The sequence below is a fragment of the Leptonotus elevatus genome, chromosome 13 (genome assembly GCF_054856555.1).
Source record: "Leptonotus elevatus isolate MCC_2025b chromosome 13, RoL_Lele_1.0, whole genome shotgun sequence".
Taxonomy (NCBI): Eukaryota; Metazoa; Chordata; class Actinopteri; order Syngnathiformes; family Syngnathidae; genus Leptonotus; species Leptonotus elevatus.
Window position 1 is genome coordinate 4,397,223 of NC_141251.1, and position 14,611 is coordinate 4,411,833.

Below are 14,611 nucleotides of genomic sequence, written 5' to 3' on the forward strand. Positions count from 1 at the left end.
TTAACGCAATATAAAATGAAACGTTATCACGTTTTACTTGAGTTTACTTATTTTAAATTGTTTCATAATATCCCAAAACACCAAATTATTTCGGCAAACGAAATAATTTTCGGAGAAAGCGGAAGTAGTCTGTCGTCATGAGACGCGACACCAACCGGTCGCTTAGGGGGAGGAGGAGAACCCCAATGGTTCATAATGTGGCGACTCCACTTTTCTAACTTTGACAGCATGAAACAAAATAGTTTCCTTCAGCTTTAAACCGAATCCCGTGGTCTTGTTCGCCGCTTTATAACGTGTTCGGTCTCGAGTGGCTGTGGATGAGCTTAGCATGCTAGGCTAAGAGGCATCAACTTGAAGCCTCATCGATGGTTAAACTGCGTTGGCAACTCCATGGGAAAACTTTTGTTTTTGTGACTGTCCACTATGAATTCGTCAGATGGATACAGAGAGCCTGGAGATCATACCCAGGAAGAAAACATCGTCTCCACAGGAGACAACAACAACAAGCATGTAAGTAGAAAGATCTGCTGTGTGTTGGAAATCATTCACATATTGTGGACTATAGTTCACTGTCGAAAGTCAAACGAAAAAATAGTTTCGAAAATTACTTTGGTGCGTACGTCGTTAATTACATAATTGCTGTCTCATTATAACAACATACAGGATCAATGTCAGCTGTGGAGTGGACCTTCGGTAATAAATATTGAGCAATTTGAGCATATACATTATTTAGAACATCATGTTGCGTTAAGATGATTTTTGCTTTATTTAACACACACACACACTTGCTTGGCACTTGTGAAGGACTCGGCCATATGCTCGGGAAGCAGCAGCAGCAGCAGTGAAATCAAGAGCTGTGCTGTGGTCAAGTACTGCGCCGCCCCGCCTCCCAGCACGTACGCCCTGCTGCAGGAGAAGACCGACCTCAAGCTGCCCCCCGCCAACTGGCTAAGAGAGAACCCCCAGCTGGGCTCTGCTGGCACCACCGTGTTGGGCTCCAGCAGCAAGGGCAAGCCGTTTTCAAGGTAGCAAATGTCATTTGTGGTGGGCTAGAAGTTGGCATGGTTTGATTCGAACCCTTAAAACGCAGAACGGTGATGTTCTGCCAGTAGAAGTTATTATTGGAGAATTATAAATTTGTGTTCAATTTTTCTTTTGTGTCCAACTATACCAGTGATGTTTAATGACAGGCAGAGCAGTTAAAAGCCTTTCCACTAGATGGCAGTTGGTGCACAATTAATATGTGAACCCCACTTCTTGTGACACTTAAGTTTAGTATGCTGTTAGATTTGATTTAAAATACCTCTTAATGCTTTCTTTTGGTCAGTTTTGGAATGGCGTATGACTTTATCGACTGCATCGGGGAAGACGTCGACGTCGTATCGGATTCAGAGGTTCGGGGGGAACAGACCGCACTTTTTCATACACATCCCTTTCAGCATGTCGTTAATACTCGCTGTCCTCCCTGACAGAACATCAAGAAGCTGTTGAAAATCCCCTACAGCAAGTCGCACGTCAGCATGGCCGTCCACCGTGTGGGTCGCACCCTCCTCCTGGACGAGCTGGACATACAAGAGCTCTTCATGAGGTCCTCGCAGGTAGTGCAATTAGTGACCGAGTCCCATCTATCACTCTTTAACTGGCTTTTCCTCACGTGGTTTGTTTTGATTTAATCACTATTTGCAAGGGAATTTAATGGCATGCAAGGAAACAGTCTAAAACAAATGAAGTCTATTTTATAGACGGGAGATTGGACGTGGTTAAAGGACTTTTACCAGCGCCTGATGGATCAGAAGTGGCAGAGAAAAAAGAAGAGCAAAGAGCATTGGTATCAGAAAGCAATCTTGTCCAAGTTCCTCTACTACAGGTGAGTTCTTCAAATCCCTCAAAAGAATAAAAAAAAATAACTTATCATGTCATTTAGCAGTTCATCTTCTAGTCAAACTTCTGTGTTCCTTGCAGTATTAACGGCGACTGCGCCGCCGAGCCGGTCGCGGAAAACCTGAATGACGACGAGGGATGTGGGCCGCAGGAGCTCGGCTCGTCGTGGCCCACCACCTTCACCAGCTCGGATGCAGAAGAGACAGCGGCTTGTAAACAGGTGATTGATTATTTGATTTTGACATGATCAAATATCACATTCCATTGAGTAACCGATGCCTCGCGAAGCTCCGTAAAGTGCAAGTCAACCTTAAACATTTCTTGACAAGAATATACGTGACCTCACGAGTCGAAACATGACATTCTGATTAATATTACATTTGTGGAATATGAGTAATGCAGCAAAATCCAGCAGTTTTTATCAATATTAGAAGGCGGCCATTTTGCCACTTGCTGTCGTGTAAAAATGGACAACAGTTGCTCAGGTCTCAAGTAACAGCCAATCACAGCTCAGCTTCAGAAAACAGGTGTTGTGATTTGACGTTGCCTGAGCCCTGAGCAACTGTGATGTCATCTTCAGTCGACAGCAAGTTGCAAAATGGCCGCCCCCTGAGATGGATTAAAAAGGGCTGGATTTTGCTGCTTAACTCATATTTCGCTAACGCAAAATTAACCAGAATACCGTATTTAGACGAGTGGGGCTGCATAGAACATATTATTGCCAAGAAATTGTTTTTGGGTTGACTTCCCCTTTGACTTGCTTCAAGGAACCGCAAGATGACAACAAAGCACTAAATGAAACTCCTCAACTCACTTCAACATAGTTCCTTTGCACTAAGCAATACTTTTATATTAGACATAGTTGCAAGTAGATTTTTGTGTACAAATATTTTTGCAATGAGTTTAAAATGTTTGAATGACCAATTTAATCAGCCAATATTATCTCTTCCAAAATCTTTTTTGGGGTAAGACATTAACATATTGTAACATAAGACAAAGATAATATTCATTCATTCAAAATATTGGAATCTGAATCAGTTGGGCTCTAGTTTTTTCTATACTGGTAGTCTCTTGGATTTTCACCTTTTGCAGGTCAGTCTGAAAAGTATCCTCTTCCTTCACCATCTCTCAAAATGAATGCCAACTTGTGACTTTTCAAATGTTTTAGGAGCGCGGCCCCATGGACAGCAAATTCGCTTTAGGCCAGGCGACGTCGGCGCCCCAAGAGCAAAACCTCCCGGCGCTCTTTAACGAAGGCGAAAACAGTCAGGTGAGTTCATTCAGTCTGGGTGGATGCGATTTGAACTCGACAGTTAAACGTCTTTTCTACTTTATAGGGTTTAAGGAACGACTTTGTGCGAAACATCATGTGGACCTTTGAGGACATTCACATGTTGGTTGGCTCCAACATGCCCATTTTTGGAGGGGGGCGCTATCCGGCCGTCAGCCTCAAACTCAGGTTGGAATTTTGGATTGTGAATGTTGTTCGAAGAATTGAATCTTGGTGCTGAAAAGTGTCCTGTGCTTCTTTAGTATTTTGACAAAAGTATGTTTAAAAAAAAAAACAGTTTTAAATGATAAAACACACAATGTGTGTCCATTGAACATTAACGCATTCACTCCCAGCCATTTTCACTGAAGCAACCCCCTTTGCTCACGGTTGTTTTACTGGATTTTGACTGATTTTGCAAGGCCTACAGAATATTCAGTTCTATTGCTATAAAAACATGACACCTACCAAATGAAAGATTAGTCTCTTCTTTCATCAGGGAAAAAAATAAATTTGTGTCCGTTTCCGTTTTGCAGCAATTAGCCTTAGAATATAGCTAAATTTCATCATTATTCACATACCGGTGGCAAAAATTCTAAGTGTTATTTAAAAACAAAAAACTATGCTGACATGGTTCAAGAACAGTGTGCACCTTTTTTTTTTTTTTTGGTGTTTTCGGCAAAATTGCCCTAATGATAAGGTTTTAAAACACTGAGGAAAAGAGTTTTTTTGCAACATGGCCCTGGTTGATCTCTTATACTCCACTGACACCTGCTGGTCGTTTTTTTGTAATAACTACCATTGCTTTAAGCGTTCTCTTCAGTTCAGAGGCTGCATCAAAGCCTTCTGTATGCTCTAGCATAAAAAACATATAAATACGTTTTTGGGGACCGTGACAATATTTAAAATATTACTTTTTTTTCTCCTCCTTTTTGGGAGCAAATGAGTTAACCACCAATCTACTTTAGCCAACAATGAGTTTCTTTCTCCTTATTACAAGCAAACAAGTCAACAAATTCATGTCGAAACTGTTCCTTCACTACATTTCTGTGTTTTTTTTAATTTATTTCCAGGGACAACAATAAACCCATCAACATCCTGACAGGTATCGACTACTGGCTCGACAATCTGATGTGTAACGTCCCCGAACTGGTCATGTGCTTTCACGTGAATGGCATTGTTCAGGTAAATCTCTGAATTTGTGTCCCTTTTGACGTCCTGCCGTTTATTTTATTTTATTTTTTTTACATTTCAATCTATTCGTCGCAGAAATACGAGATGATAAAAACAGAGGACATCCCCCATCTGGAGAACTCGACTTTTTCCACCAGGGTGGTGAAAGACATCGCTCAGAACATGCTTTCTTTCCTCAAGTCCAACTGCACCAAAGAGGGTCACACCTACTGGCTTTTCAAAGGTATCAGAAGAGAGAAAGCCATTTAAAATGCGCGTTCATGTTTTTAACAAATCTCCTGCCTCGCATCATTAGCGAGCGGGAGCGACATCGTCAAGCTTTATGACCTTACGACACTGTGCGAGGAGGCCGAAGAGGAGAAGAGCCACAATCCCTTCACGCTCCCCGTTGCTGTGCTGCTGTACAAGTAGGAAAATGTCTTTATTTGTCAAAAAAAAAAAGAGTGGGGCGGGGCGGGGGTGGGGGGGGGGGGGGGGGTGGAAACCTGCCCTCATTAGTTTTGCTTTATGCTCCAGAGTGGCATGCAACCTGATGCTCAAGGCCAGAGAAAACAGAAAGCATTACGGCACAATCCGAACTCTGCTTTTAAACTGCGTCAAACTTCTGGATCAGGACAGGCATCCCCAGGTAAGATGGCTTCCGTAGCACACATCCAACTCACACAAATACTACAGTATACGCAATAATTACGGTTTATAAAACCAGCCTATTCCTTTACCCTTTCTTTGATACAACACAGTACGTATTTTTCTATATTAAAAACATTGTGTGTTTTTTTTTCCATTGTAGCTATTAAATTAATTATAATGCAGATAAGTTCCCATTGAAATGAATGGAAATGCCTTTAATCCATCGCAGCCCCCAACAACAACCATTTTAACAATGAGTGTGTGTTTAAAAAAAATAAAATAGGATTCTATAATTGTCTACTGTACTTTATAAAAACATAAAGAAATTACATTAAATTGAAGCATAGAATAATTTGTTTGAACATGTTGCTGTTCTTTTTGGTGTCTTCGCTTTCACCACCTGGGGGCAGTATAATACAACCCTAAAGACACATGGCAGAGTTTCACAACTGACTCAAGCTGTTGTAATTTTAGTCATTTCTCATACGTTTAACAGTAAACCAACTTGAAGTGGCATTAAACCTCTCGAAGACTTAACCCCCCCCCCCTCACCCCCCACCCCCCACCACACAGTTCTTCTCTTCCTTCAAGTCCCCAAATCAATCCCGATCTCACCCACACAGATCATCGCCTCGGCCCACTACATGCTGTCAGAGCTTTTCCAGCTCGATGAGCCTCAGGAGGAGGACGACGACGGAGGCGAGTCTTTCCGGGCCTGCAGCTCCGAGGACAGCTACAGTAATGACGACCGCGAAGAGGAGGACGAGGACCTGGAGGAGGAGAGCGACGACAGTGGCTCAGAGAGTAACAGACGCACGCAGGACGATAGCAAAGCCGTGGCTGTCATCCGCTCTGTCGGAGAGCTGTCTGTCCCGGAGAAATACAAATCCACTCATCTGATCCGAGTCAGTCTATTTGTTAATTTATTTTTTGCTTTTTTATTACCTGTTACATAAATATTTTATAAGTGTGTGTGTTTTTTTTTTTTTTTGTCCTTACAGCCTGGTTGTGCTTTCCCTGTCTCACAAGACAAAGAGGAGCGATGCAGGCATGTCCTCAACTATGTATTGAAGGTAAATCTGCGAAATATTTACAAATTTGTGAACAAGATCGAATGCCGCCTATAAAAGGGTATCGTTAATTCAATACATGAACAAATGAATGTGTTTTTTTTTTCTTCGCTTTTAAATGCAGTATAACTTTTGGGGCCATTTTTCCTGCAGATTTTTAAAAGGCTTTGAATGCGTGAATCTTAAAACAAGGTCTTAATTGGCATTAAAAAATGTCTTAAACCAATCTTTCAACAAAAAAAAAACCAACACTTAGGATTTCATGATTGTAAATTTCAAAATAAATTAATATTCTTTGAAAAGAACAATTACCAAATGACTTGTAATTTATCAAATGATGACAGCGAACAGTGATGGAATTTTAGCTTTTTTTGGGGTGGGGGGCGTTTGGACTAAATGAAACAATAGGAATTTGGTCTTAAATTAAATTTCAAATGGAATAGAAATTCTCAAGTCTTGAATTTGACTTGCTTTAGGCTGCAGGAACCCTGATATTAAAATATAATAATTTTGTCTATTTATTGTGGGAATGCTGGAATGTTATTGTGATTTTTATTCTCCTCACTTTTTTGTCAAGAAATTTACACCACTCAAATTTCAAAATGCTTCATAAATTCACGCCTTCTGGGGGGTAATTAGCGTCTGACATTACACACAGTATTCGCACAATTTAACGTTAAATATCAACTTTTCCACATTCATTTTTAATGGGACTGACATTGAACTTTTTCTAAGTCCCACTTTCCACGCCAAAAATTCACGCCTCCCGGGATCAAGTGTTCTTTTCATTCATTTATCTTTCAACTACAGTTAATACGTAATTTTCCCATAATTTATCTTTCAATTGACTTCATAAGCATTCCCACGCAATTTCTGCAGAAATTGCACTTAGTCTAGTTGTATTTAATCATTTCACCACCACTTTGTCCTTTTGATAGGTGCTTGCTTTATAAATCTGTTAGTTGACTTTGCTTTATTATAAATAAACAATTCGAATGAAGAAAAAAAAAAACTGGTACTTCAGTCAATAAATACCCTCAAGGCAGTATTTGCGCAAACGTGCTATTCTTGTATGCTATTTACTTGGAATGGCTGCATAACACCTCACAGGGGCTGAAGGCAGTAGACGGCAGCATCAAGAAGGAGAGTGACCTCCCGGCCGTGGACCCCAATACGCCCATCCCTCTCAAGTACGAAGACGGAAGTGCTGCCAGAAGCTGCGCCGCGGAGAAAGGCATCTCTCCTCTCCTTGAAAGAGGTCACCATCTTATCTGGCGTTACCCGCAATAAAGCTAACCAAGATGGTGGAAACTTCATGTTGTAAACCAAACATGGTCTGCCTCAGTGGGGCCCTCGCAGGTTGACCAAAAGCTCCCGACGCGCTCGGGCATGATTCCCGGCACGTGGCAGCACCAGATGAAGCTGCAGCTCTTCCTCAAGGCCTCCAAGGCGTACTACGTGCTGTCCGACGCCGCCACCAACCTGCTGAAATACGGCCGGGCGTTGCGCTACATCAAGCTGTCCCTGCAAAGCTACGGTAAGATTTCTCACCAAAACTCCAGAAAAGGAATCGTTATCATTTTGCCGTCATTTCTCTTTTCCGTGTTCCGTGCAGATGCCTACTGCTCCATAGGGGGCGCACTACACCCGCACGTGCTGCTGTTCCACAGCCACGGCCTCTCATTATGCGGGGACATCCAGCTGATGTTGGCCCAGAATTCCAACAACAGAGCGGCGTACCAGGAAGAGTACAGCTACCAGACCAAAGAGGACCAGGAGGTCTTACACAGCCTGCAAAGGGAGAGCAGCTGCCAGGGTTAGCAACAGTCACCATCTTAATTGTTTTCAGACCAGTACAGTAAAAAAAATCAACACAAATATCTGAGGATAGGTTCCACTAATCGGGAATGGGGCTGCTCGATTATGACGTTTTTTGTTTTTAAATCAAATATTTTAGTTGTATTTTCTTTTTTTTATAAACAATGCAAACGGTGAGATATACAACGACAGCGAAGAACAATTAACACCAAACAGACATGACAACAACTTAACATGTAAACCTCTGACCCTATCCAAACCAAGCCCTTGGACCTTAAAAAAAAGAAAAGGGAAAAAAGAAACATCAACAACAACTACAAAAACAACAGCAGTAGCTTATACCAAAAATGCATAAAAAAAAAGAAAAAAAGAAGAGGACTATAGTAACTTACTTACTGGTATGTAGTGTTTTTTTCCCCCTCTTCAAGTTACTATAGTCATGGCAAACAAATAAAGTAAATCCCTCTACCAAGTATGACTTTTTTTTTGCTCAGCTGCCTCAGTCCAAAATAATATTTTTTGATGTTTTGAATTATTGATTAAAATAACAGCTAAATAAATATCAAGAAAAGTTAGCCACCATATTAAGACAAATACATTTCTTTGAAACACTATAATTATACAAGTTCCTTTTGGACCACGCGAGTTATAAAATTAGCCATTTTAAAATAGGAAAGGTGTAAATATATACATTTAAACAACTCAAAATTAGTATTAAGAATCTTTTATTTTTGTTTGCGATTATGCCATTTTTGTGATTGTGGAGTGTAATAATTGAAATTATAATGAAATTTCGATTAATTGCACAGCCCTAATCGGGAGTTCCGTACACAGTTACACCCCGACCGATATGCTTTTTTTTTTAGACCGATACCGATTAATCGGCCGATTATTTAAAAAAATAAAGAAATGCATAAAATTATCCCCCCCTTGCCCTATTCCTATTTACTCTGCTTTGAATGACAAGTCCATAGTATGACCTTATCAACAAATTTCATGAAGTATACAAGGTTATTGTATAGATGCTAACTTCCTGTTAGCATTTGAATGGGATCTTCCCTTCGCTTTTAGCATTAGCGCTAGGCTAGCAATGTTTTAAAAACAAAGCATGTTTTGAATTTAAAAATACAGTGTATGTGATTCTTATTGTCGTTTGTTTAATTTTACAGTTAACTCCAACTTAGGTGTCATTAAACAGCTTAAAGGACGCTTAGGGGGCAACAGAATAACCAGAATAACATACGCTACACACTTACTCGTTGCTAATGCTACGCAAGCAAAATGGTGCATTCAGGGTACTCTCACAGCGTCGGAAATGTCGTTTTTCTTCGATTATAACGTTTTAAGGGAAAAATAGTCATTGGCCGATTTTTTGGCAGATGTGTGAAGGGCCCTACTCACAATTACAATTGGCCCCTTCAGCGTTCAACATGGCGACCGACCTGGCCATGGACCCCGAGTACCAGCTGTTTGTGAGCGGCAAGTGCTACGAGGCCGCCTACGAGCTGCTCGTCTCGCACGCCATGAAAGAGGAGGCGTCGGATCAGCTGGCTCAAGTGCTCAAGCGGCTGGGGAACATCCGCAACGAGATGGGCGTCTACTACATGAACCAAGCGGCGGCCATGCAGACGGAGCAAGGTGAGAGCATCAGAATTGGAAACAAACGATGTCGCTGTATCTCACCTCACCGGTCGTCCTTAACTCCCCCGCAGTCAAGACCTCGGTGTCCGCTGCTGAGCAGGAGATGTGGAAAAAGAGCTTCGCTTTCTTCGAGAAGGGCATGAAGGACTTTGAGGCCATCGAGGACAGCACCAACAAAGCGCTGCTGTTGTGCAACACGGGCAAGCTGATGAGGATCTGCGCCCAGGCACACTCGGGCGTCTCCGTGGACGACAGCAGAGGGGAATTCTCTCCAGAGGAGGCGCTCTACTACCACAAGGTGACAATAAAGTCCTGCATCACTCCTCGCTCCTTCTCAATGATTTAAAGCAGGATACACACATACCGATTTTTTTAAAAACTCATTTTTTAACTCGGCCATTTTCACCGAAGCAACCCCCTTTGCTCCCGGTTGTTTTACTGGATTTTGACTGAGGCCCACAGAATATAAAAACATGGAACCTACCAAAAGAAAGTGTCTCTTCTCTTAACAGGAAAAAAAAAAGGAAGTATATTTTTGTTTCCGTTTTGTAGCAATTAGCATTAGAATATAGCTAAGTTTTATCATTACTCACAAAAGCTGTTTAAAACAGTGGGGGGGAAGTAGCTTGTTGCAACATGGCCTTGGTTGATCTCTTATACTCCGCTGCTACCTGCTGGCCGTTTTTGTAATAGCTACCATTGCTTCATGCATTCTTAAAAAAACTAAAAAAACGTATGAATACGTCTTAGGGACACTTAAAACATTTAAAATAGAACGTATTTATACGTTTTGGGGAGCAAATGAGTCAAAATGGCCCGATGGTCGGTATATTTGTCTTTTTTGAAAACGACCAGGCCATCGACTACTACCTGCGTGCGATGAGGTCACTGTCATGCCGTGAGAACCACCAGCCGGTGTGGGACAGTGTGAACTGGGAGCTGTCCACCACATATTTCACACTGGCCACACTTCTGCAGGACTACGCGCCGCTTTCCAGGAAGGCTCCGGAACAGGTATCGTCAGCTCTCTTGGTTCACCAACAATATTTGTCTCACTAATTTATTTATTTATTTATTTCCCCAGATCGAGCGGGAGGTGACGGAGGCCATGATGAAATCCCTCAAGTACTGCGACCTGCACACGGAGTCTGCCCGCCAGCCGCTGTACCAGTACAGAGCGGCCACCATCCACCACCGCCTGGCCTCCATGTACCACAGCTGCTTCCGCAATCAGGTGGGCAACGCTGGCAATGGCTTCCCTCGACCAAATATGGACGTTATGAACAAAGCCATTTTTTTTTGTGTGTTTGTCCTCATAAGGTGACAACTGAGCTGTAGCCTATCCCAGCCGATTTTGCATTACACATTACAACACATTGACAATCACATTTTTAACATTATTGATACCCTGTCCATCATGTTACTCAAAAACAGGACATTATTTCAAATTGACAATACAGAAAATACAAAAACATACTTTTTTTTATGGTTGTCACTGGTTTTATCTCCGATAGATTTACATTGGACATTAAGATGGGGAATTTTGAAGATACAGTGTTCTATTCAGGGTTATAATTAGGGCTGTGCAATTAATCGAAATTACGATTTCAATTATTGCACTCCACAATTACAAAATGAGCGTGATCGTAAAAAAAAAAGCTCATTGATATTAATTTTGAGTTGTTTAAATGTACACATTTGCAAATGTTTTTAAATTTAAAAAATAGCTTAAATTTTTTATTTTATTTTCATTTGCGTATGTAAACGCATGTAAATGTGCATTAGGTGGGGGACGAGCGCTTGAGGAAGCACCACCGCAGCCTGGCGGAACTCCACTACAGCAAGGCCGTGTTTTTGTTCCTCAGCCTGAAAGATGCGCCGTGCGAGCTGCTCCGCGCATTACTGGAGAGGGTTGCCTTCGCCGAGTTCACCATGGCAGGTACGTTCCCCAGCGTTCTACGCTTTTTGACACCACGTCGTGGTCGTTTAAATTCCTTGCTAACTTCTTTGGATTTTGTGTCTCACTGCAGCTCAGAACAGCAGCACGGCCAAGCAGAAAAGCCTGACTGCCGCTTTGGAGATCCTGGCCGAGACTCGCTGTGCCTTCCGGATTATTCACAAAGAACTGCTTGAGGAGCAGAAAGAGGTGTGTGGCAGACCCACAGGGTTGCCGTCTGAGGGTCTGCTGGCATATTGGAAAAATAGATTTAACATTACAAAAAGCACTGTTTAAAAGCACTCTCAGGCGTCAGATGTCAAATTATCCCGGGTTACGTCACACTTCCCTAGTCCTTATTTTGAAACCATGTCAACGCATAATTGCCTCATTTTATTATTACATTTACAAAACAAGGGCTTTTGACATGATAACGGAGGCGTCACAATCATGGGATATGTTTTTGATAATGTTTTTGGTCTGGCTGGCTTGAAAGTGGCTGAGGATCTTCATCCTGTTAGCTTCCAAATAATCAGCAAAGAGTGGGGCAGACAAATGTTCAGAAACAGGCAGATAACTACGGAAGCATATTGCTTTCACTTGAAAAAAAATAAAACGTTTTTGAGTAATATTTGGGGGGAGTTTAAAAAAAAGAAATATTATTATGTGTAATTATTTTTTAAGTTTCTATTTTTCCTGAATATTTTATTCTGTTTTAATGCATATTTTTTTCTGTCATAATCCCCCCCCCCCCCAAAAAAAAAACAGGGGGGGGGGGTATTCAGAAAAACAGGAGGAAAAATTACTCCGAAAAACAGAAGACGGCGCTTTGTTTTTTTAGAGTAATTTTTGTCTATTTTTTTTGCGACTTGTTGCAGACTCGCTAATGGTGGACATTATCCGCATGCAATACGCTTCCGTGGAAACTTAACTGTTGGCTTACTAAAATTATGCCAATCAATTGACATCTTTGTATACTTACCTTTACTGAGCCAGTAAGTGATATAATTGAAGGTGGTACGTGGGTACGAGGTAAGGTAAATAAAATAAAATCTGATCCCTCCCCACACCCGTTTTTTCAGTTTTTTGGTGTAATTTTTCCTGAATATAATATAACATAAAGTGAAACTAATGATATCCAATGAAAATAAATAAATAATAATAATTCACTCAATAGCGCCACCTAGGCATGCAGTACCCTCCATTCATTTGGATGGAAAAGTGCAACTAATGCTATGCGAGTGACTTGCAATGTGAAAGTTCCATTTTGGCGCTGCTGTTCCGAGGCTCTCTCACCTCTCTTTTGCGTCTTCTGTGATGTTCAGGGAAGCCACGCAGCGCCTGCGGGATCTTCGGGCTGCCTCGGGTCAGGACTCAACCTGCAGGAAGTCACCAAGCTGACCGCTCTGTTCGAGTCGCGCTTCTCCGACCTGCTCCTGCAGCTCATCAAACTCATGACCAAAACCAAACGCAAACCCAGGTGAGGGAAAAAAAAAAAAAACAACAACAACTTTTGACGCCATCTTTCTCACAATTTGTTGATGTGCAGCAAAAAGGATGACGAGCTGCTGCTAAGTTACAAGAACGTTTACTCCAAGCTGCTGCGCTGCGACAAGAACACGCCTCTGCTGGCGCGCGTTGACCTCTACGCCGAACTTCTTCAGCAGCTCACGCCCAACGCGGACGGCTACGACGACGACATGCTATCGTGACGACGCTTTATGAAGGTATTATTAAAAACAGACTGAAAAGCTACTTGCACCTTTTTTTTTTATACACTTCTCGCAATTTTTTTTCCGGGATATTCAGATCAAATTCAAATGAGATCAAACACCTTTTCAGCAAATTGTGCCAAAGGTTCGAACTTTGAACAGATTGACATGCAAAGTTTAGAAGGTCAAATTCAATTCACCCGTAATGGTTTTTAATGCATCTTGAACTTTTACCCAAAAGATGAACATGACACATTTTTTGTGAGTTGTGTATGCTGTACCAAAAATCCGGAATCATGTAATAGATTTTGTTTTTTTTTACAAGTACAGAGGTGCCTTAAGATACAAGTTGAATTTGTTCTAACCGGACACATTATCTCAAATCTTTTCCCATCGAAATGCCATCCATCGGTTCCAGCCTGCCACCAAACAAACTACAAAAAAATGTTGCAATGTGTATTTAATAATATACTTGATGCCACTATAAAAACAATAATTACATAATTAAATAGATTTAACAGCTTTTGTCAAACTGCATCCAATTAAATACTGCTCCCTCTGGTGTGCCTGCCTTGGCCACCCGGGGGCAGTATAAGACATCCAATAGATATACTGTTTATTTAAGCGATATCATGAATCCCACTTCGGTTCTGGGCAACGTCTCACATCCACTCTGACCTCATCAGTACAGCACTAATCTGGATTGGTCTATGCAGAGGATAAAGAGTATATGACAGCGAGTACTGTTATATTGTTTGTACACATGTTGCTGAACCATTTGTGTTCCATCTCGCTTTAAAGGGTTAAAGCGCAGCAAAAGAGAGAGATGCTAGTTAGAATTAGCATTAAGCTAGTGGGGCAATCTTTTGGCTGAGAAATCTGTTTTTGGATGACTTGTTTCAGTATTAGCAAATTGCTAATTGTAAAGTTTGTTGAGTTGAATCCAGTGTCACTTGTATGTCAAGGCATCACTGTACAGAAACGACATGCTTATTTTGTTGGTGTTATTTCCTGTCAGAGCAAGAACCCTTTTGATTTTGGGCGATATGAGCCATTTTGGGGCATCGGAGTTGTAAGAAGAGCTTTTGCCTAAAACCCCAGCAAGGGTGCGATATTGCGGGCATCCCGCATTCAGATAATTACATGCATGATGTAAACGATACTTTTGGGGAAAATGACACGGGTGCTGTTTTGTACAGAACTTGCTGATGCTCAATCAATAATAACTTATTGGCTTATTTTTTTTTTATATCCAGAGCTTCTGTTGGTGCTGTGTGAAAGTTTTGTTGCTTTCTCAAAACAGTGCAATTGGGTACAAAAAATAAAATGTTACTATCGGGCATGTTTGCTGTTTGCCTATAACTGCTCATGATGCATTTCAATATTAATACAGATGCGGATTTTTAAATGTCAATGATGAGTGATTTTGACTTTGTCCAATAGGAATTGTGAATAAAAC

General features: G+C 41.4%; 1 protein-coding gene across 2 annotated transcripts; it reads left to right on the forward strand.

Annotated features, from left to right (window-relative positions):
* Positions 1-121: 121 nt before the first annotated feature.
* On the forward strand, positions 122-14,566 carry edrf1 (erythroid differentiation regulatory factor 1). Of its 2 annotated transcripts, XM_086092564.1 has the most exons (26): positions 122-510; positions 664-693; positions 805-1,025; positions 1,328-1,394; positions 1,473-1,598; positions 1,743-1,867; positions 1,963-2,101; positions 3,050-3,151; positions 3,219-3,340; positions 4,225-4,336; positions 4,421-4,568; positions 4,641-4,752; positions 4,862-4,973; positions 5,599-5,880; positions 5,977-6,048; positions 7,156-7,303; positions 7,391-7,582; positions 7,661-7,861; positions 9,286-9,501; positions 9,576-9,802; positions 10,360-10,518; positions 10,589-10,738; positions 11,290-11,443; positions 11,535-11,650; positions 12,766-12,920; positions 12,990-14,566. In XM_086092564.1, the coding sequence occupies exons 1-26, from the start codon at positions 424-426 to the stop codon at positions 13,150-13,152; spliced, it is 3,738 nt and encodes a 1,245-aa protein (XP_085948690.1). In that variant the 5' UTR covers positions 122-423; the 3' UTR covers positions 13,153-14,566. The 2 variants fall into 2 exon arrangements, with proteins under 2 accessions (XP_085948690.1, XP_085948691.1); XM_086092565.1 differs by lacking the exon at positions 664-693.
* Positions 14,567-14,611: the final 45 nt, after the last annotated feature.

Coding starts and splice junctions, on each gene's coding strand:
- edrf1 (XM_086092564.1), top strand. CDS start 424: ATGAATTCGTCAGATGGATACAGAGAGCCTGGAGATCATACCCAGGAA. Junction 2,102..3,049: donor AGACAGCGGCTTGTAAACAG/GTGATTGATTAT, acceptor CAAATGTTTTAG/GAGCGCGGCCCCATGGACAG. Junction 7,583..7,660: donor GCTGTCCCTGCAAAGCTACG/GTAAGATTTCTC, acceptor TGTTCCGTGCAG/ATGCCTACTGCTCCATAGGG.